Below are 23,078 nucleotides of genomic sequence, written 5' to 3' on the forward strand. Positions count from 1 at the left end.
TAGCCCAACACACTACCTACATATGTCAATGTTTCATTAACTGAACAACGGTGTTTGACATTGTATAAAAGAGAATGACTATCAGTTCCTGCCATCTGGGGGTGGGTGAGGGGTGCCATTCGTGTTTATAGGCAAGATAAAAATGAGGTACTAATATTGGGAAGCATTTTCTGGCTTCTCTTTCTAAACTTGTGAGGACATTTTTAACAGCTATTTCTGTTGGGCCATTTCTTTTTCTCTGGTGATGTGTTGCTGCCCTTTTGTTTTTTATTTTTTCATTAGCAACATCATGAAGAGGTAGAAAGGAGCACAGCCAGGAGACTGGATTTAAATGATGTCATCTGGCCTGGTGTTCATCGGTTGAAGCAGAGTCCTAAGAGGCCGGTTTGGGGAGCTGGATTCTGTCCATGGTCCAGTTTACTTTGGACACACATAACTTCACTCAGAGGCTAGAGACCATAACTCCATCTTCTGCCAGATGTTTTGTACACATGGTCCATGGTCATGGGTGTGTGGGGGGAATAAGCCAGGGAGAAGAAATGACTCAGGACATTGTGACCTCATGTCCAGAAGAAACAAGTGGAAGTGTAGGTCCCTCTTAGCCTGGAATTTCTCAACTCTTTATTTATTGACTCCTTAGGCTACAGGTCTGTCTGGTTAAAAGAGGCTGTAAATACTGGTTAAAAGAGGCTTGGCAGATTATTTGTTGATCTTTCTACCATTCATCCTCTCTTTAATGCCATATAAGACAAAATCATGTGTGAGCTTTTGCAGAGTCAAGACGCTAAGAAAGATCTTCACCTTAAGAAAAAAAAAACAGCAAAGAATTAAAAATAGTAGTTCAGGGTACATGAAAAATACATGAAGTTCACAAAAACTTGGATTACAATATGTATCCCATTTATTTATGCACTGTCCACAGTTGTTTTCATACTACATGGGCAGGGCATAGTAGTCCCAGAGATAAAAATATTTGCTCTCTGGACCTTTCCATAAAGTTTGGTCCCCATTACTTGTTATTATTCTACATAAACATTCCTAGAATCCTCAACACCTTAAAACTAATGCCCTTTCTTTATTATATTCCATTTGTGCAAATTTTATCTTAACATCATGTCTAGGTGAGACCTCCAAAACAGATTTTTTTTCTGTTTTTATAAAGTGCTATATGATTCTCAGACTATCAAAATGTTCATGTGCCTCATTCCTCTCAGATGGTTAGTACACTTCTTTGTGCACACGCAGGAGCTTACTGTACATCTGCTGGAGGTGTTTTGTTTGTTTGCTTGTTTTTTTTTTACAACTTGAATCTTTACTCTCTTGAATGATAAAAGAAGTAAATTTTGTTTGGGGCTTATAATTAAAATGCTATTCATGAAACAGGAACCAAGCCCAATTACGCCACATTAGGAATAAATTCTAATTACTGTGATTTCCAGAAGTGTCAAGTGATTGAAAACCAGATTTTTGGAGAGTACAAAGAATGGTTTCAATAAATTACCCTGGCTATGGCACAACAGCCTGTGCAGATGTCATTAGCAAGCCATCTGTCTCTCCCTTGAGAATATATTGTCCAATGAAGATGTTCACTACAAATGGAGAATGCATTGCCCAAGGAGGAAGTTCTTTGCTGGCATCACCCACAGGAGTGTGGTAGAGAGCAGGTCTCGGACATGGGGAATCTTGGCCTCCATCTTGGGATGCCACATCCACATCCATGTCACTCATCACTGTGGATGGAGATGAGGAGGGGAAACCAGTGACTGATTCTCTAACTGTAGCTTCTTCCTGAAGCACAGTTCCAATGAATGTTCTTGTGTAAGGAGCTGATTCAGGAGATGATGCACCAGGGAACAGCAGTCCAGATATGAGTAGAGTTATTCAGGAAAAGGAAGTGCAGTAGATGCCTTTTGATTGCTATGACTACGGCAACTTATAAAAGAAGTTGTTTGATGGGGCTTATGGTTTCAGAGGGTCAGAGTCCATGATGGTGGAGCAAAGGCGTGACGGTAACAACAGCTGAGAGCTCACATCATGATCCACAAGCAGAAGGTAGAGAAGGTACACTGGGAATGACATGAGTCTTTTGAACCTCAACGCTCACCCCCTCCACCCCACTCCTCCAACAAAAGCCATGACTCCTAAATCCTTCCTGAACAGTTCCACCAATTGGGGACCAAGTATACAAACATAGGAGCCCATGGGGACCATTCTCATTCAAACCACTACAGCAAGGAAGGACAGGTATCTGATCATACACTTCCACTGTGAAAAGAGTTGAAACAGAACTGCAATGGGAAACTCAGGCATGGGCTCTGAGATAGCCTACCTGAGAGGTCAGCAAACTTCCAGAATGTTAATTCTCCAGAGCTTTTGTCCTTCCTGACCAGGACAAAGCAGTCTTTCCAAGTTTCAGAAAAGATGGCATAGGTAATGGCAGTTGGAAGTCAGTCAGCAGGTTCTGAGGAAGCAAGGCCTTGTGGGATTTGGTGGGGCATTCACAGCACATGCTATCACCCAGCCATTTGCTGCCATGCCCACATAGAGCTCTTTCCTGCTTCCAGGAAGATGGGAATTGTTGGGGGTGGACACAAGTGGAGGCAACCTGCTCTACATGTCCTTCTCCTATCATCTGGGTTCTGCCTCTTCTGCTACCATGTTGGGTAGGCTTGAAAACACAAGCTGGCTTGAACTCTACATTGCAACTGAACAGTCTACTTAGGACATGGAGACTGGGATTGAGAAACAATTGTGTATCAGTGACCTTTCTATTGCTGTGATTTGAAAAATAAATGACAATCAAAACTAATAGAAGGAAGTGTTTATTCGGATTATGGTTCCTTAGGGATAAGACAAAAACATTTAAGTGGAAAATGCTGAAGGACCACTGAACTCGATGTTGTATTCACATATCTATATCTGTATAAAATCATGATTATAAATGTTTGTTTAAAAATGTGAAGTGCAAATGTGCATTTAACAAGAAGCTGTAGATTTTCAACACTGTACCCAAACTCCTTTATTACAAATCAATATTTATGTTTCATAAAAAAGAAAAAGACTCTGTCCTGGTAGGAGAATACGGCAGCAGGCAAAGCAAGGTGGCTGAGCCTGGAAGCTGAGAGCTTGTAACTTCAACAGTGAGCAGGAATCACAAAGTAAGAACCAGCGATGGCAGGAATCTTTAAACTCTCAAAGCCTACTGCCGGTGACACACTTCCTCCACAAGGCCACACCCCCTAGACATCCACAAACAGCACCACCAACTGGGGACCCAGTTCTCTTTCGCACCACCATAGCTCGGCTCTTGTCTTGGGTGTACAGATGTGAAAACTTGGCATAAATAACTTCTTTTGGATATCTCACTGCTCATGTATAAAATGAGAGTTGGTTTGTTCTTAAATATGCATTTCTCAACAAGCAACAACACACAACCCTTGGAAGGAAAAGAAATTGGGAATATCTGGAATATCTAACCTGTTTTCTTCTACCTCCAGAGGGGTAGTCAGACTTCTGCTCTCACTGGAGCTCAATCTCTTTCTGGGCATGGAAACTGCTAACCCCTCAGATTTAACACACATAACCATGCCTGTACCTTTCACCTGGGCCTTTTGTTCATGTTGACCTCTGTCACTGAACATTCTGCAAGCTGTAAGGCATGCTGCTCCAGATGGGTGTGGGAAGGAAGGAGGCACAGTATTCAATTACATACAACAGTCTCCACAGTTTATCCTCTCGGTAGTTTGAATTAAGCTGCAATTGAATCCCAAGTGGCATACCCTTTACTCACCAATATATACATCTCCAGAGATGGTGTAAATGAAGCTTGTCCATCCTGGAAAAGGACCAGAGACATTACGATATTAGTATGCATAATATCAATTTATACATATTTATTGCATATACATTTTGATTATACTATATATATGATATAAACATGTAATAATAAAAAGTTGAGGATGAAATATTTTATTTTCTTTTAGATATATATTTTAAGATTTTAGTTCTGTGAGCTATTTTTAACCTATTATATATTTGCATATTTCTCCTCTCTCACACACATGTACACAGGCATGCACAGACAAACATACTTCTCTACCTAAAGGACTTAGAGTCCTTGCTATTTAAGGGACACCCAAAGTAGGCACTCTACAGTTCACTATTTGCCAAAAGTTGTATTAACAAATTATTTTATTTTCATTTGTGAGTATGAGGTGGGTACCCACAAAGGTCAGAGGAGGACATCAGACCTCCTGGAGCTGGAGTGAAGGCATCTGTGAACTGGATGCTGGAACCTGAACTATAGTCCTCCAATAGAGCAGTAAGCACTCTGAAGCTCTGGGCCATCTGCCAGCCTACAGATTGTTTCTTCCAGCTCTGTCCCCATGCTATAAGCTATAGCACTCCAGTCTTGCTTCATGTCCAATTTGCTGTGCTTCCAAGTAGGCCGGTGTGAATAATCATACCAAGGACCATTACATTTATTTTTCTATCCTAAAAGAGTGCACACATGAGTAACAGGTGCCACATCCTGGAGGGCTCTAGAGATTGACCTAACTGGGATATCAACAGAATGAAGACACACACACACACACACACACACACACACACACACACACACACACACACTGAGTGGGGAGAGACGCGGCAATCTGGGATCAGGTGGGCTTGGCTCTCAGAGAAGCTGCATACTATATATACAGTTGTGTGTGTGTGAGCGTGTGTGTGTGTGTGTGTGTGTGTGTGTGTGTGTGTGTGTAGTTGAACAGGGAAGCATTGTTATTACATACAGCTGAACAAGGAGCCAGGGGTTATGACATATAGCTGAACAAGGAGGCAGGATTGGCAGGAAGAGCAGGGAAGCAGTCTTCAGGTTGGAAACAACCCAAGGGGAGATGGAAGCTATGCCAAACATTTTCTGCAGAAACTCTTAACATTTGCACTTGAAACAGAGAAAAGCTTTGCCATCCCTCTGAGCCTCGCCCAAGAAAGGCTCTGCCACTCCCATGCTGAGGCACTGGAGTCCTTGACATGCCTGTGCTCATGTCAACAACACGTATGTACTCAGGACTTCACTCACTCCCTACATAGGAGGAATCTAAAATCTTTAGTGATTAACAGGTTTCAGATGGCCTGTGAGCTCCCTGGAACTGTCCATACAAGTTTTCAAAGAAAAGGATACTGTGACCTGTGGAGCTGACAGCAGAGAATCAGTAAGAGCCCATCCTCCACACGCTCAGCAGGAGCAACTAGTTTCCATAGATATTTATGCATTGTACCCACGGCTCAGAAGAGATGCTGTGTTCCCACTGAGAGAAATGGAGCCAGAAATGGCAAAGTCAGAATAGATGAGAGTATCACTCCATATTCATTCCATGGAACGATTAAGAAATGGCATTCATGGGTGGATGGTGGGCATCAGACTGGAGTTCGTTTGGGAGTTGGCAATATGGTGATACAAAGTGAAACAGGGGAACAGGGAGGGCAAACAGCCCCTAAGGGTGTGGTTATGATGGTAAATGGACTGAAACACAATAGTGGCACAGAAGGGAAATGACCTGGCAAACTTCAATATAAACTGAGTCATTAAGAGAATTTGAATGATGGCCAAATAAACATACTTAGTTGGGCCAGGAGAGACCTTTTCCTTCTCCTATGCCACAGTTTTAGGTTGTTATAAATTTCTGTGTGCACATACACGTGGAAGCCAGAAGTCAACTTAGGTGTCCTTCTCAGAAGCCATCCACCGTGTTGAGATTGGGTCTCTCTCTCGGACCCGGGGCTTCCAGATAAGACGTGGGTGGCTTGCCAGCAAGTCGCTGGGATCTGTGTGCCTGTCTCCCCAGTGCTAGCATTTCAAACACATACCACTACTTCTGGCTTTCCCTGGGGTTGTATGAGAATGAATCTAAGCCATCTGAGATTAATGCTGTCGTGTCTCCTCCTTCGTTTAGTCTCCCTCCAGTAACTGAACATCTGCCACTGGTCCATGTTGTGGGCGCAGATACAAACATCAAGAGGGTCCAGCCGCTGGTATTCAAGTGGGACACCGTGAGGGTGGAAGGTCCCTCATAGATGTTGAAAACACATGCCGATAATCTATAGCCCCACTCTTGTGTGCACAGCCTGGCTCTGCAAGGACCCTTGTTTCTCGCTAATGGATGACCAGCTTTCCTATTCCTATTTAGCCTAATTTAGAATTCTACTCTTTTTTTTCCTTTTATTTTACAATACCATTCAGTTCTACATAACAGCCACAGATTCCCCTGTTCTCCCCCTTCCTGCTCCCCTCCCCTTCCCCCCAGCCCACTCCCCATTCCCACCTCCTCCAGGGCAAAGCCTCCCCCGAGGACTGAGATCGACCTGGTAGACTCAGTCCAGGCAGGTCCAGTCCCCTCCTCCCAGATTGAGCCAAGCGTCTCTACAACTAAATCTCTTTCCTTTCAGCACAAAAAAGTTTGGATTTGAAAATGGTTAACATTTCTTTTTCTAAGTGCAGATGGCTTTACTTCTTTTATCTTGAGAGAAAATTAACATGTTCTTTTAAGAATACCAAAGCACGGGCCATCTAAACTGTAAATTTTTCTGTAATTCTCAGAACTACCCCATCATAAATGGTGAGCAATTTGGTTTTTGTACTTTGGGGACTTTTTCCTTTTATGTACTATATATTAATTGCTTCAAAAGTAGAAGAAACTCAATGTTGTCTTTTAAGTATCTTTCCATGTCAAAACACATCCTTAGGAGAGAGTGCAGAGCGTTCCATTGTCATGAATGTGTTTCCGTTCATATAATCAATCCTCTCTTCACAGTTTCAAGTCAGCTAAAAGGTAAGTATTTCTACACCTGCCAAAACCTCATCATTCTCAGTTGCTCAGCTGAGGTTCTTATTTTGGATCTTTTAAATTATCCGCATCTCATTTCTCCTTCACTTGCCGATTCACTCTCCAAACAGACACCTAGCCCACAGTAATCACTGAGGTCTGTTTTCTTTCCTTTGAAAATCCTTTCTTGACAAAACCCAGAAGGACAATGTGAGCCTCGAAGAGCACCAAATGAGTGTTCTACATGCATTCACCTGTCTTTGCTCCTTGTTAAAGTAGTCTATTGGGACACACAGTGTAGCACAGCTCAGTATAACACAGTTCACGTAACTGGGTGGACAGCCCAGAGCAGCAGAGCTAGTGAACGGGGGCGATGGAGCAATCCACCTCCTATCTTCTTTGTAGCAAGATAGCCACCTGCACATGCTAGCAAGCTTTGTTTCCTTTCTAGGGAGCACTGTTTCTCAGGGAAATAAATGTCAAATAACAGAAATGAATGTATTCTGTGCGCTTAAGAAGAAACACATTTTGTTCAAATTACTGCTTGCTAAAATCAGGATTGCATTAGCCAAGGGCTCTCCCCTGTGTGATTCAGGTTCTTCTTTCCTTCAGCTCTCCTCTCACTTTTATGTCCTGCACGAGGAATTGATGCCACCCTCAAGTTTTTGTCATTCTGCCAGAGGTCACATAGCCTACATTTTCCTTGTGTCCACAAACATGGTGGCCACCCTACTGTCTCTTTGCAGCTGGGAAGATCTTCCTTTCCCTTGAGAAATAACGAATAAAATGTGTTGAGATGAAGATCATGTTTTTCTTCCAGTCCCCTAGGACAGTTAAGTCAGCCACACATACTAGTCTGTCAGCCAAACACAAAACAAATGTACAACGTGGCTTTCAAATATGTAAATCATTTTCTGTGGCATTTGCTCTATTTCCAGGGAGGTTCCCGATTCTTAAAAATATCCCTAGTGAGAGATTTCCTCAGCCTACATTCCTTGGCTTAAGCCAGACCATTTTTCTCCTGTCTTCATTACGAGTTCATAATTCCAGTGAATTTACAGCTACTCTTATGCCTGTATGTGGCGGAAGAAGTAGAAAAACACGGCCTGCTGACACACCAAATTCCTAACCAAGTCAGATAAGTAGAGAAAAGGAGAGAGGACAATGAGGCTAAGAAGAAAAGAACCATCCCCCAATTTAGGCTTACACTGTGTGCCAGACCCCAAAGCAGCCACCATCCTAAGAGCCTGCATCAGAAGCCTCTACATTCACCTTCCTCAGGCCACTCCATCACTGCGGACCTGACATTTGGCCTCTGTGATAGGAGGCAGAACTGCCAGGTCCTCTCCTGCCTGCCCCTCTTCTTCAAAACAAACTGTTTTTCAAGTTTTGATTTGAAATCATTTTGGACTCGTGGAAAATCCCAAAGATACTACAGAGAATTACTATATAGTCTCCCAAAGCCAGCACATTATCCCACATGCCTGATCATTCTTCTGCTGTAATATAGGCCATTCCTTACACACACACACACACACACACACACACACACACACACACACACACACACATACACTGAACAACTAGCACTTAGATATTTTAAACAAGCTTTAGCTCATTGTCCTTCTCATCCCTTCCCTTTCTCTTTTCCTCAACATCTATGGAAGTCAGCACTTCTAACGGGGCGGTGACCTAGGCCTAAGATGGACCCAAGTGCCCCAAAACACCAGCCCAAGTACTCTGCTCTTGGATTACAAAATACACTAAGCCAAGAGTGGCAGGGTCACTGTTACCCAAAACATAGTCAAGAATTCTGCATATTAGGACTGTCTCCCAAACATGGTATACAGGTATAAAATTGTCAACAAAAGAAAACAAAAAAAAAAAAAACCTACAGTAGCAACAAGAACCCTGTGGCACCTAGGATTGTGTATTCTCCTGAATATTGCAATTTAAAATAGCTGATAATAAGATGAATTTTCTGGCCAGGTAGTGGTGGTGCACACCTTTAATCCCAGCACTCAGGAGGCAGAGGCAGGAGGATCTCTGTGAGTTCAAGGCCAGTCTAGTCTACATAGTGAGTTCCAGGACAGCCAGGGATACATGGAGAAACCATGTCTCAAAAACCAAAAAAAAAAAAAAAAAAAAATGCATTTTCTGATCTCACAACAACTGAGAGCTCACCATAAAAAGTAAATAAAGGGATAGATCATTAATGTCCATCTTATAATTAAATATAAATAGCAAGAGGAAGAGAAGTCACTAAAGGTCCACTAATTGCTTGAGTATGGAACAAGATAGTAGGTGAAAAATCACAGTAACATTGAACTGGTTGTAAAATCTCACCTCAACAATTACTGCCTAATGGATCTTGAAAGGTTATACAATCTCTCTGTACCTCAACTTCCTTATCTGAAAAATTGGGATAATCATACTGGCCCATGGGTGTTGCTTGTTTTTTACTCTTTGCTTTTTGTTCTTTGCTCTTTTGGGGGGGCATACCACCCAGCTCCCAAATAAACCACACACAGAGGCTTATTCTTAATCATAAACACCCGGCCTTAGCTAGGCTTGTTTTTTTTGTCAGCTTTTCTTAACTTAAATTATCCCATCTACCTTTTGCCTCTGGGCTTTTTCCTTTTCTTACTTCTGTAATCTTACTTTCACTCTTACTCCATAGCTGGCTGGCCCCTGGAATCCTCCTGTCCTTGTTCTCTTGCTCTTTCTTCTTCTTTTCCTCCTAGATTTCTCCTTCTATGTATTCTCTCTGCTTGACAGCCCCACCTATCCTTTCTCCTGCCTCACTATTGGCCATTCAGCTCTTTATTAGACCATCAGGTATTTTAGGCAAGCACAGTAGCACAGCTTCACACAGTTAAACAAACACAACAGAAAACAATGCAACACATCTTTGCATCATTAAAACAAATGTTCCACAGCATAAACAAATGTAACACATCTTAAAATAATATTCTACAACACATGGGATTAGGAGGATTGTAGATGTTAATACAGGGGGAGCTCTAGAATAGTTATAACAAACAGTAAGTTATGAGTATTTGTATTACAACAGAATTGAGCTGCAACTACTGAAGATGTTCATGACAATCCTTGTCCTTGGGTGAGCCTCCTAGGTTCTTACTCCCCTCCCTTTCTCCTTCCCTTCCTTCTTTCCTTCCTCCCTTCCTTCTTCCTCCTCCCCTTCCTTTCTTTTTTTAGATAGAGTCTCACTAAGTAGCTCAGGCTGGCTTCAACTTCACTGTCTAGCCTAGACAGACTTCACACTCCTCTAAGAATCCTCCTGCTTCTGCCTCTTGAGTGCTGGGATTAGAGGAATGCACCACCACATTTTAAAAATGTAGTTCTACATCGGTGCACTAAAAACAATTTATCCGAGTGTATAAAATTTCAGTTCAATAGTACAAGTTCAAAATGCTTATTTTTACAATATGGTACTAAAATTACTAACAGTGTAAATTCTCAGAAAAATGTTCTGTTTAGGGCTATGAGGTAGCTCAGTGGTTACGAGTAATGTTGCTATTGTGGAGAACCTGAGTTCAGTTTCCAGCAGCCACAGAGTGGCTCTAATTCCAGGGGATCCAATGCTTTTTACTGATTTCCACAGGTACTAGGTACACATGTGCTAAACATACATACATACAAACATACATACATACATGCAGTCAAAACAATCATACATGTGAAATAAAACAAAAAATTCTAAGCTATGTATGGTAGTGCACGCCTTTAATCCCAGCACTTGGGAGGCAGAGGCAGGTGAATCTCTCTGAGTTTGAGGCCAGCCTGGTCTACATAGTGAGTCCCAGGACAGCTAAGGCTACATCATAAGATTCTGCCTAAAAAATGTTCTGTTTCAATCATTAAAATAACTGTGTGAGGTAGTAATATGTTAGGTATCTAGATTTAGTCATTCTACAATGTATCTATACTTTAAGACATGTTGCACAGGAAGAAGTAATACTAATTTACTGGCCAATTGAAAATAATTTTAAAAAGAAGAGCTGGGGATGTGGCTCAGTGGTAGAGCAGGCTTATGTCTCTGGGTTTCAACCCCACCACTGCAAAGAAAAAAAATTACAAAAAAAAAAAAAAAACTAATTCCAGAAAAGTAAACACACCAACACAAAAGACAAACAACAAAACACCTGGTAACCTGGAGAACATTTTCATGACCTTAGGTTTGGAAATGATGATTAAAGAAACCAAAGAATGTACTAACCATTAAGGAACAGATTTGTAAACTCAAGAAAATTTTTTATTACAGTATAGAAATAGTACAGAAAATGAGAGGTAGAAAGGAGAAGATATTTATAATGTAAATGATGATGACTAGAACTCAGAACACACAGCGTTGCTACAAATCAATAGGAAAAGGACACACAGCTCACCCAAAGTAATTATAATTTAAAATTTCTTGCTGGATAAGTTTAAAACTGCCTCTGATTCATGTCCATCAATGCTTGGAAGACTAATTGATTTATGTCCAAAACTGTTAAATGTATATCATAATTACGAGGGAAGCTGAGATCAAATATTCTAATGCACTACTAAGCACTTTGCCAAGCTCTCTACTTAGTAATAGTGCATTAGAATACTTAATTCACTTCAATTAACAAGCAAAACGATCCCTTACAGACATGCCACAAGACAAGTTGAATATTTGATGTAGTGAACAAAAATCACACTTTCTCTTTAACAACTCCTTCCAACCTACACATACTATTCATGTTTGGGGCCCCTCCTTAACAACAGACACACTGTTAGAAAACAGGTCAAGAATTCTGAGACACCTCCCCCGCATCATGCGTTTCTCTAGGCTTTTTCAGATAATTAAAAACATCACAATGAGATGGGGATATGGCTCAGTGGTAAAGCAATTGTCTATCATCCATGAGGTTCTGGGTTCCGGACTCATTATGAAAACAAGTTACAAATTAGAGGGAGTTAGAAACACTACTCATTGTTTGGCCACTGGCCATAAGAAAACTGGGTTACACTTAGCACGGAAGCAGAAGCTGTATTATGATTGCTCCAATTCTAATTTCCTTCTGCTGCTGTGATAAAATACCCTGACCAAAAGCAATTTGGGGAAGAAAGGGTTTATTTGGCTTACAATTCCAGGTTACAGGTCATCATTTCAAGGAAGTTACAAAGGCTGGAGCTTAAAACCCTAATCTCATCACACCCAGCCAGGCAAGACCAAAGACAAATGAACACACTTATGCTGCCTGCCTGCCTGCCTTCCTGCCTGTTTGCTTGCTTGCTCTGAGCTAGCTTTCTTCTTACAAAGTTCACGGCCCAGCCCACAAAAGGTGAAGCTCACATGCAGGATGGGTCTTTTCACTTCAGTTAACAATCAAGACAATTCCTCACAGACATGCCCACAGACCAGCCCGATCTAGATAACATATCATTGAGACTCTCTTCCCAGGTGATTTCAGGTTGTGGCACATTGACAGTTAAAACAAACCAGCACAGTGGTGAACTCTCATGGTTCCTGCCTTCTGGTGTTGTCATATTAATAACAGCAACCCAAAGCCATCTCTTTGAGTGTGGCCAGCACTTGGTGGCTTACTTCTGGCTAGCACAGCAAAAATGACAAGCATTGCTTCTGGGATTGTTCATTCTTTTTCTCCCTCACATGCAGCTTTGATGGAGCCAGAAGCCATGAGAGCCATCCCATGAAGAAACCCACGTGGCAAGGAACAGAGAACAGAACAGTCAGTGAATCCTGCCAACAATCACATGAGCATGAGTTTGGAAGTGTCTCCTTCCCAGTGCAGCTAAGGATGACAAAAATGTTGGCAGACATCTTTACTATAGCATTGTAATAGTGCCTGGGCCAGAGGACACAACCATGGTATGAGACAATACAAATTGTCTTAAAGTGCTGAGTTCCGGGTTGGTTTGCTACATAGCCACATTGGCAACTTGTACAATAAGATTCACCTAAAGATAAACTATATAGTCTGGTATTAATGTTTAGTATTTCTAGTAAGATTTTTCAATATTACAAAGTCCAAAATATGAAAAATGAACTGAGTTACTGGAGATTAGGGGTAGGAATTATCTGATACTCTTACCTCAACAACTTATTGTGTATGTTATCATCATCATCATACACTAAAAACAAGCAAAATGCTGTGGCCAAATATTTCTGTGCCACAAACCTTAGTTATCCTTTTGAAAAATAATGGAGTGTTCCATTAAGAAATAAAATAAAATAACGTACTAGGAAATGCTGAAAGAAAAGTTTCAGTAGCAGAATTTTACAACAGTAAAATTCATACTAACATACTAGCTACATTAAAAATAATTCCCTAAAGACACCTTATTGTGTCTTATTAGTACCCAATATTGAAAATCACTTTTAGAATTGAATGGAAAAGAAGTGGCTCTCTCCCTTTTTCCTTCATTCCAAGGCAAACACAGAAGCCAATTTATACTGACATTGTTTCAGATGATCTCTTAGTTTCCCACTGCAAGAATCATCCTGACATTACTCTGCTTCTACATCAGAGTTCCTCTTGCTCTAACTTGCCTGATATCTTCTTTTATCTTCATAGACGCTGATGATGACAGCATGCCCACCTGGGTTGCCCAGACTAACCTCTCGTCATTAGTTGGGCTCCATCCCTGGAGCAGTACCTAAGGCAAATCAGCTTAAAAAGACGAAAGTGGATGTTGGCTCCTGGTGTAGAGGTCTCACTCCATCCACGACCAGCTGGCCATGGACTTGAATGAGGTAGTGCTACATGGCAAACACGGGTGACATACAAAGCATCTCGATTCATAGCAGCCAAAAAAAAAAAAAAAAAAAAAAAAAAAAAAAAAAAAAAAAAGGAAAGAGAGAGGAGGAGAATCCAGGGCCATGGTGTCCTTTTCAGGGGTACATCTCCAAAGACCTAACCTCCTCCAAGCACAACCTTCTAGAGTTGCCCATTTCCCCTCCAGTAGCAACATAGGCTGAGGACCAAGCCTTCATCACACAGGTTGAAACCATAAAACACTCCACCTCAAGAGCCTTAATTTACTCATACCTGCAAAGTTCTCTTCCTTTCTTTTAGACAGAGTCTCAAGTAGCTCAGGCTGGCCTTGCATTCACTATGTAGGTGAGATGGCCTTGGACTCCTGATTCTCCTGTGACTATGTCGACCTCCTGACTACCATGATTATAGGTCTACATTAACACACATGGCACTTTTTTACTGTCATTTTGAGACAGGGTCTCATGGAGCCCAGACTGGCTTCAAATTTTCTATGATCTTTAACCTGCCTAGAGGTGCTAGGAATTATAAGTGAACTCTACCATACACAGCTGTAAAGTCCCTTTGCCATGTAACACAATTTCAGGGCCTGGGAGTTAGTACATGAACATCCCAAGGGAGGGAGGATATTATTCTGCCTACCAGAGTGGTACACTATACATTGTCTGAAGATAGTTTTGTTATCAATGTATTTACACCATAAAGAAAAATTATAAAAGAAAGAAAAGGTTCAATGAATGAAAAAATTTCCACACCATAACAGTTTTCCATAAGCACACTCCAAACCATGCTTTAAAGTACATAGAAACAGAGATGCTATGTAGAAAGGTAGAGAAAATAGTCAGTAGACAAAGGGGTCCTGAAGATCAGAAGGTATAAGTTTCTTGGAAAAGACTGAAATTTTCCAAGAAATGCAAATTTGTGTCCTTCATGATGAATGATAACAATGTTGTCGGCACATCAGTTTACAGGAAGAAAAATCAGATTGCCTTGCAAGAGATGCTAAAAGTCACCATGCAAAAAATGGACCCTACTCATTCTTATTTTAGCCAAGAGCTAATGGGGAAAATGTGTGGTCAATGCAAAAGAAATCTAGTACTGTCAAAAACTCGACGGATTGGATTCTTTGCAAATGATGCATCGTCAGGCTCAATTCCTGATATCAACTGTCTTCCAAATCACCACTGCATGAAACATCTGTTTTCTGCGAGATTTGCACAACCCAATGGAAACGTGCCTAGCCCTAAGGAAAGAAAGAGATGGTAAAAGTTGATTCTAATGCTATTTATGGGAAAGAATTCAGATAGACCCTGGTAGTGTTCAGGAAGAATGTATCCAGGCTCTCCCTTAACTGTGTTTCCCTTGGGACACAGGCATTTTCTTGGTATCAGAGGTGGGATGGTAGCAATGTGTGCTTCCATTTCTACCCAATTAGTCTGATAACGACACAACCAAGTCAACACTAAATTAGACTGCTTATGCCAGAAGCCAAACACAACCCAGACATCCATGTCAAATCACTTTACCATGAGTAATAACACCATCAAATATGATAAACGAAACATGTCTGGGACAGAGCCAATGGGCCACACATTTCAAGGAATATTTGATGCAATCAAGCATCCAAATAAAATGAAGTTAGACAGTTCTTGGAGCTGTAATGGAATTTGACCTAGAAAAATGGTGACAGCAAAGAGAGAAGAAGTAACTTTGATTTAAGTAACTTCATAGTAAAATACAAGCTGTGTGAGTTGGTGCCTAGTATGTTTGAATATAGACAGCCAATGCCATTGAAACTACAAATAAATAAGTAGTTTTAAATATCCAGTTGATTGTATGGCAGACAGCAGACAGGAAAAGTGTCAAGCTTTTGGATTTCTCACCTATTCTATAGAAGCATGCACATGCAGTCTTTGCAAATTTAAACAGAAAGTTCCTAGAATATTATGCAGAAGTTTGCATTCCCAAGAAAGCGGCAGCTTGGGCTTTGATTTCATTGTCTTTTCTGACATGGCTACCAAATTCCAGAACCCGTCATACCTTTAGGAATAGGCTGGGAATGCTTTGCTCCTTGGTCCAACTTGAAGTCCAGATATAAGGTTGGTGTGCGTGTATAAACCTTAGACTGAAAAGAAAAAGGAAACCATCAACAGCTTTCTAATAATAAGTTTCTTTTAGAAAATATTTATTGTATATATATGCTCCGTGTGTGTGTGTGTGTGTGTGTGTCTGTGTGTGTGTCTGTGCTGTGTGTGTGTGTGTATTGTGTGTGTACATGTTTGTGTGTAAGGGCACGTGTTTGCCACAACTTGTGTGTGGCAAACATGTCAGAGGGACAACCTCAGGTAGCAGTCCTCATCTTCCACCTTGCTTAAGAAAGGTTCTCTGTTTGCTGATGCTCTGGACACCCCAGGCTAGCTGGCCTGGAGCTTCCAGGAGATTCTCTTATATCCACCTCCCATCTTACCACAAGAATGCTCAGATAACTGACATGCACTACTGTGTCCGGCTTTTCTATCAATTCTGGGGATCCAAACTCAAGTTGCCAGGTGTGTGAGGCAAACACCTTTACCTGCTAGGCCATTTCCTCCTCCCCTCTCCCCCAGAGAAGATTCCCTCCTTCAGCTGAGCCTTTCCATAGTAGGTGCTTGTAGCCTCTCTACAACAAACTCCTCAGCTGAGGAGCTGGTGAGGTGAGAGGTGGCCGTGACTTGTTCCTTTGTCTCTCTGATCTTTCAGCATTTACCCCAGTATCTGGCTCCGGGTTTTTAATTAAGACCAATTAGGAGTTGTCCTACATCAGGCCTGGGCCTGGAGCCATTATATTTACACTTCTTCCTGCCTTTATAGTCTGATCAGCAAGCTAATTTCAATATGGCATTTATCTCCCTACAGCTCCAAGGGCCCAGCATTAAGTTTTTCATTGGCCTATAATTTTTAGCCTTACAGTTGATATCGAACATCATCTCATAGCCAACTGCATGTTTATTCCACAGAACTTGATAACGCCATTTTCATTTTGAAATTCAGATAAGGGACCCTCATATTACTTTTCCTCATTAGATCCTTGTAGGGGGGAGGGGGGAGGGGAAAGCTGGTCGGCCACTGCTGGTTTAACAAAAGCTCAACCCCAGAGTAAAACAAGCATGTTCCAGTTTTCTAGTATAAACAGTGGATCTGATTTCATTAACAGCTCAGCAGAGTTGGAAATTCAATATGATGTCATCCTGAATTGTGGACACAAATGAAAGTCTAAGGGATTAATACTTGCTGTAAACTTTATGATGTCTCATTGCTCACACAAAACCCCGGTGACTATTGGATTTTGTTTTTCTGCTTTAAAATGCACGTGAAAATGAAAGTCTGTATAATGCTGAGCATGGCAAAAACATGGAGTGACAGGCAGGCTTCATACACTGCTGTGAGATTGAAATGTAGTGCAAACACTTAGAAAAAATACTTGTTGACATGTAGCCCAGGTGAATAAATACATGAGTAACTTTTGACCTAAGAATCCCACTCGTGAGTGTATTCCCAGTAGAAATGTTAACCAGAAGATGCATATAGGAATCTTAATAGCCCCAACCAGAAAATACCAACATCAGGACTACTTTCCACAAATATGTAACAATAGATTAGACAAATGGATTCTAATACAATTTAACAGTGGACTAGTAAGGATAATAAATAAACCTCACCACATACAACGACTCAGAGGCATCATATAAGCATAAAAGCATAAGCAAATGAAGGTAGATTCCATACCTATAAAGTTCAGAGCAAGGCAAAATAAGCATATGATGCCAGAAGTCAGGAAAAGTAGTTGAGAAGATGAACTGGAAGGCTAAGAAGGAGCTTCAAAAAAGAAAAACACCATTGTAATGCTCTGTTGTTTGGTCTGACTGCTTATTTCATGGATATGTTTACTTGATAAAAATTCTCCAAGCTATAGTCTTGACTTGTACACTTTTCTGTATATAAATCACATGTTTATACAAACCTCATATTAAAAACATACATTTGTAAATAGACATAAAGAAGAATCCAGAGTCCAGAAATTTTCAGTACCTTTGATAAGGACATGATTTTGGAGAGATAATTATGGAAACTGTATATGAACATTTCTGCCTTTTCAACACTGAGTCTCTAGAACCAATCCACAGTGTCTGTAATACAGCAGGTGTTTGTTAGACCTTGATTAAAAGATGTTTCACAATGGAAAATACCAAGTGACACTATACGTAAGATATTCATGAATATCTTTACCTATATGTAGTCACCTGCCTGTCTTCAGGACAAATGAATTTGGTATGGTCAAAAAAATTTGTCTATGCATCAAATTAAAATTATGAATCATGAGGACAAACAAAAGATTTTTTTCTTTCTCTCCTAAGAATGTCTCCTATGGAAGCCTTAGATTCTTAAGATGTTCTGGTATTACATGGTTTGGAAGGTCAAACTGCATTCATTCATCTTCAAAGACCAGAACACCAAATCCCCCTGTACATACCTAAATGAAACCAGAATGCCCCGTGACATCAAGTGCAACTTGAAGCTAGAGATTTACAACCTATCTGATGAGGTTGAAGTATACATGAAACAAGAGCAGCACATGAGAGACACCAGATCCGGTTGCCTAGGATCATGAGGTGTGTAATACACCATCTGGAAAGAGACTGGTTTCCGCCAAAAAAAAAAAAAAAAAGACTTCTAAAGTTACCTCTTAAAAGATCAAGGGTGAACTTCACATAGTATCAGATGACCCCTCTGCTCAGGCAGCACTGAACTCTTTCAAAAGTTCCTCGTTTGGCTTAAGTATCTTTCCCAACCTCTGCCTCAGTAGCAGATTTGGTAGCCCTATCTAACTTACAACAAGGAGATTAATCACAAAGAGATGCTTGGCTTAATTTCCCTAGCATGCTCCCAGAATGCAAGGCAGGAGTACTGTTTAGTATTGCTTTGCCCCAGTCATCAGCAAAATGCTCGTCTTCTTCCGGTTGAATTCACTCATCAGAGAACTTTATGGGGAGGCTTGGTTGGAGTTTAAGTCTATTCAAGGATTGAAGTTCACCACTAGAAAATGAATATCCTTCTCCATGCTATAACTGTTCAATTTCCCTTCTGATTTTGGAAATTAGGGCTGCAGAGAAGAGAGAATGTGGCTGGGATGAGGAAGGGCACTTGGCGTGAATCCACTGGCTAACTTGCTCTATTCTCACCATCAAGTTTACTCAGTAGCTTTGCCCTGAGTAAAGGCTGTCTCATTTTCTTTCTTCCTGCCTCTAGCATTGAGATATAATCCATTCTATAAGAAAACAGTAATTTACCTCTCTAAGATGCAACTACACAGATGCATGCAAACATGTACACACACACACACACACACACACACACACACACACACACACAGTGCTTTGTATTCAGTATATGGATTCATTAGAAAAATTTGAATAGGAGCCAGAGAGACTTTACAGATCCACCCACACACTCTGTTACTTTACAGTGAGAAAAGGACTAGAGGAAAGTTTCATATTCATTTTAAAGGTGCTTTTGGCAAGTCTAAAATGTGATTTCCATTCTAAAATTCTTTTGTATTGAAAACTGGATGAAGGATATCAATATTACTCAGGGTGAACAACCAATTCCCCACTCACCCAAACTTAAATGACTATTTTTATCCTTTAATTCCCGTGAGTGTGTATAGGTACACATATATATCCATACATACAGGGTGTGTGTGTGTGTGTGTGTGTGTGTGTGTGTGTGTGTGTGTGCATTTGGAAAGCAAGTAGTCTTGGTTTTTAATGTCTCACCTCTCTGGGAACTCAGTTAAAATAGTAAATGTAAATTGTGTCAACTTCAAGACAGTAATGCCAATCTCAAATGCACTTTGAGAAAGTCTGAATTTACTGTTTTTGTTACATGCCAATAGGCACATTGTGTCCTTATGTTCTGTTTTTTGTGTATTTTTATGTACAACATTAAAGAATGGTTCCTCAAAGTATTGAGAACTCAACTAGATCATATGCTCTCTCTCTAACTAAAACTAAACTATTTGTTATGTGACTTTAGCAGAAGTAAGATAAACTGGTCTGTGAAAAACTGAGTAAGATCCCTGAACAAACTTCAGCACGAACCCAGCAAATGAACTTCAGTTCTGTCAGTGAAATCGCTTTCTTTCCTTCACTCTCTTTTCTGTTGTGGTTTCGATTCCCAGTGCCCAGTAAGGCCCAGGAATCCAAAGCCATTCCTCCTCTTCCTCCTTTCTTTTCATTTCATAATTCTCGGTTGAAAATGTTTACCCTTGTATCACTTAAACCCTATTGTTCAAGAGGCATGCAGGGAAGCTTCTAGAACATAAGCAATATATCGTAAGAGGTTAAGGGTAAATTTTCCTAACTACAACAGGGGTACTGCCAATTCGGGGGGGGGGTCCTCTCTATATATATAAACATGTCAGAACTAAACCCCTAATGAGTCTCAAGCAACACTCCTATAATGATTCCTGAACAACCCAGACAAAACAAGGCCTATTAAACCACTTCCTTCCAAAAGTCAACTACCTTCATTTTCCATCCTTCAAAGACTTCCCACTTACCCTGGCTTTTGGTATCAGACCCTTGTCAGGCTGACTTCCTTCCTCTACTTTTATTTATAAGTCTGACCTTAATTAGGAGATGGAAATTACTTCCATATGGAAGCCATGTGCTTAAAAACATTTTCCCAGGACAGGGAGAGTGCTGCATTTCTCTCTTGAGTGTGGCAAAGTTAAGTATCTTCCATTTGACCATCGTTCCTTCCACATTTGAGGGCTCTTCATTCCTGAGTGTTGATCCTTCTCCACCATGCTGCGCTTCACTGACAACAAGTGTCAGAGATCTAATGTCACATGGTAATAAATGTGCTTACAATTCACTACCTTGTGAGTTTTCAAAAATGCATCAAATTTATCAATCTGACTATAACAGTTCAAGGAAGTGAATTATTCTAAGTAGCTGCATAAGGGAATAGCATTCTTCAATACTATGTAAGAGAAGCAAGCAGAGTTGTTGCTGTCCTAGGCTCTCATCACCCTCCTGGGACCCCCTCCTAGTGCTGGCTATTGTGTTTTATGTGGTGGTGTTGTTTTTGTATGTGCATGTGTGTACATGCACATGTGCCTGCCGTTACCAGCTTATGATGAATGTTACTGTACATAAACCTCTAACCACATTTCTGGCTGTTTTCCTTGCAGAAATTATGGGTCTCCAGGTCTAGACACCACAGCTTAAATCAAATTGTCAACATAATTATCTAGTTAGACATCTTTTTTCCTTTTTTTTCTTTTGCTGAAAATATACACTGCTAGTCAGGGTCTTCTCTATGTTTAAAAATTTTGCTACTCTCCAGAGCAGTTTTGAAACTCTATACCTTTCCCATCTAATCTGCTGTTGGAAGGTTATATATTCCAACAAATTTCCTATTTGTACATTCCTATTTTCTGCTCTTTATAAACATAAACGAGAAGATTTAATTGCTGAAGAGGAAAAACATAAAAACAAAAGAGCCTACCTGGAAATTTTTGAAGTGTGTGTGTGTGTGTGTGTGTGTGTGTGTGTGTGTGTGTGTGTAACTTAGAAAATAAACAAGCTTAAAGGCAATGTCTCTATAATACAAATAAATGGTTTTTTATTGGGGTAAACACCATTTTATTCTTTCTTACAGTAACTGGCTTACTTTCAACTAAATTTTCTTTTGTCAAATCACTTGGTAAGCACCTGTAAAAACAGTGCCCATCTCATTAAAACACTGAGCAGCTTATTTTTATTTAATTTAAAAGACAGAAATTGGTACTACCATACTCTTTCAATCTAGCAATTAGTTCGGACGATATTATCAATCTAACAAAGAATACTAAATATTCTTACTATAAGAATAACTAAATAAAATGAACATATACTCTCTCTGTATGTGTGCATTTTTCTTTTCATCAGCCAAGTATCAGGCACTAAATAGGGGCTTCACGTGTATGAGTTAGGCCACTTGTACTTCCCTTAAAAAACTTTTTGTGGATTTATTTATCTTATGTGTATTTTTTGCCCCCACCTATTTAGGTGCATTTATTATGTGCCTTGTGCCCACAGATGCCAAAACAGAGACTGCATCCCCTGAAACTATAATTAGAAATGACTGTGAACCACCATATGGGTGATGGGAATCAAACCTGGGCCTTCTGCAAGAGCAGCCAGTGCTCTTAACTGATGAGCCATCTCTCCAGCCCCATATTTCCCTTTTAATAAGCTGTGTACTCATTAACATATTGCTTTCTCTGATTCACCTATTAATTCCTTCTTTCAAAAAATACTGATGGAGGGCCTATAGTATTCTCTTCTTTAACCTCTCTCTTCTCTCACTGCTGCTGAGGCTCAAACTCAGAGCCTTGTACACACTAGGCAAGCTCTCTAGCATGGAGCTGCATCTTCAGATGATAATCTATAATATTTTCATGGTTGTCTTGTTTCTACGTATACTTGGCTCAATCTTGGCTGGCTCTTTTTCTGCTGGCAACTTGGGGACATCTCAGTGGGGAGACCCAGGTGTGAGTCACCTACCTCAGGAGCCTCACTAACAGAAGATCATTTAGAACATAGGGAGCTCATAGAATCATCTAGTACATCTCTCTCATGGCTATCCAAGCTCCCCAGTTTTCTTTCAACCACTTTTGCTCCCTGCCCCCACATGGAGATCCATACTTCCAAGGCTTGAGGAAATGATAAGTAGATTTTCCACCTTATTTAAAACAAACTCCCAACTCATTGTTTAGAACAGAGCGATGGTCTTTGACAAAGTGATGTCTTCTGTCTCCAATCCAAAGCAGTCTGATTTCTGAATTCTTGATTGAACAATTCTAGATTCGAAGCAGCAAAGATTAGTTTCCATCCTCACTGCCAAAACACTGTGGAAAGGACTAAAACCCTGTAGTCTTAATTGACATATCCATTGCGTGCTACATCAAACTCTTCAGCTATGAACCAATCCTCTGTGCAGGGTGGGAGCTGGGGATGGCCAGAAAGCAATCTAACCTCTCAACAATAATGGATTCTAGACAGGTTTAAGCATCAAGCTTCTTAACTGTCTGAGAATGTGGGACCCAGCGAAAGTTTCCTTTGGTGTGATCTCCATAGCATCATCTTCTAATCAGCCCTTTAATCAACAGTAACACTCTATCTCCTCTTCCCACCTTTTCTTTATGAGAGAGGGAGTACGGAGAGGAGGACTAGAGGGGATGAGAATGAAGATGCTGATGAAACTCACAGACCTAAAAGTTAACCAGGAACAGGTTCATTGTGTAACTGGAGTTTGGTGTCTTCCCTCTTTGAGTCAGCATCCTTCCCCCAAAGATACAGATGTACCAGACAAAGAGAAAAATCTCCATCTTCTGAAAAATAATCCATAGCCCAATAAAAGTAACAGTATAAAGAAACCA

General features: G+C 40.6%; 1 protein-coding gene across 3 annotated transcripts in view; it reads right to left on the reverse strand.

The window, feature by feature from the left end:
• Pir (pirin) overlaps positions 1 to 23,078 on the reverse strand; it is a 95,822-nt gene that overhangs the window by 20,330 nt on the left and 52,414 nt on the right. For all 3 annotated transcript variants that reach the window (XM_028887760.2, XM_028887759.2, XM_037199452.1), the window contains 2 exons: positions 15,653 to 15,737; positions 3,791 to 3,835 (listed from right to left, as the gene is read on the reverse strand). In XM_028887760.2, coding sequence (XP_028743593.1) covers positions 3,791 to 3,835; positions 15,653 to 15,737 — 130 coding nt within the window. The remainder of the gene's footprint in view (positions 1 to 3,790; positions 3,836 to 15,652; positions 15,738 to 23,078) is intronic.

The sequence above is a fragment of the Peromyscus leucopus genome, chromosome X (assembly GCF_004664715.2).
Source record: "Peromyscus leucopus breed LL Stock chromosome X, UCI_PerLeu_2.1, whole genome shotgun sequence".
NCBI classification, from domain to species: domain Eukaryota; kingdom Metazoa; phylum Chordata; class Mammalia; order Rodentia; family Cricetidae; genus Peromyscus; species Peromyscus leucopus.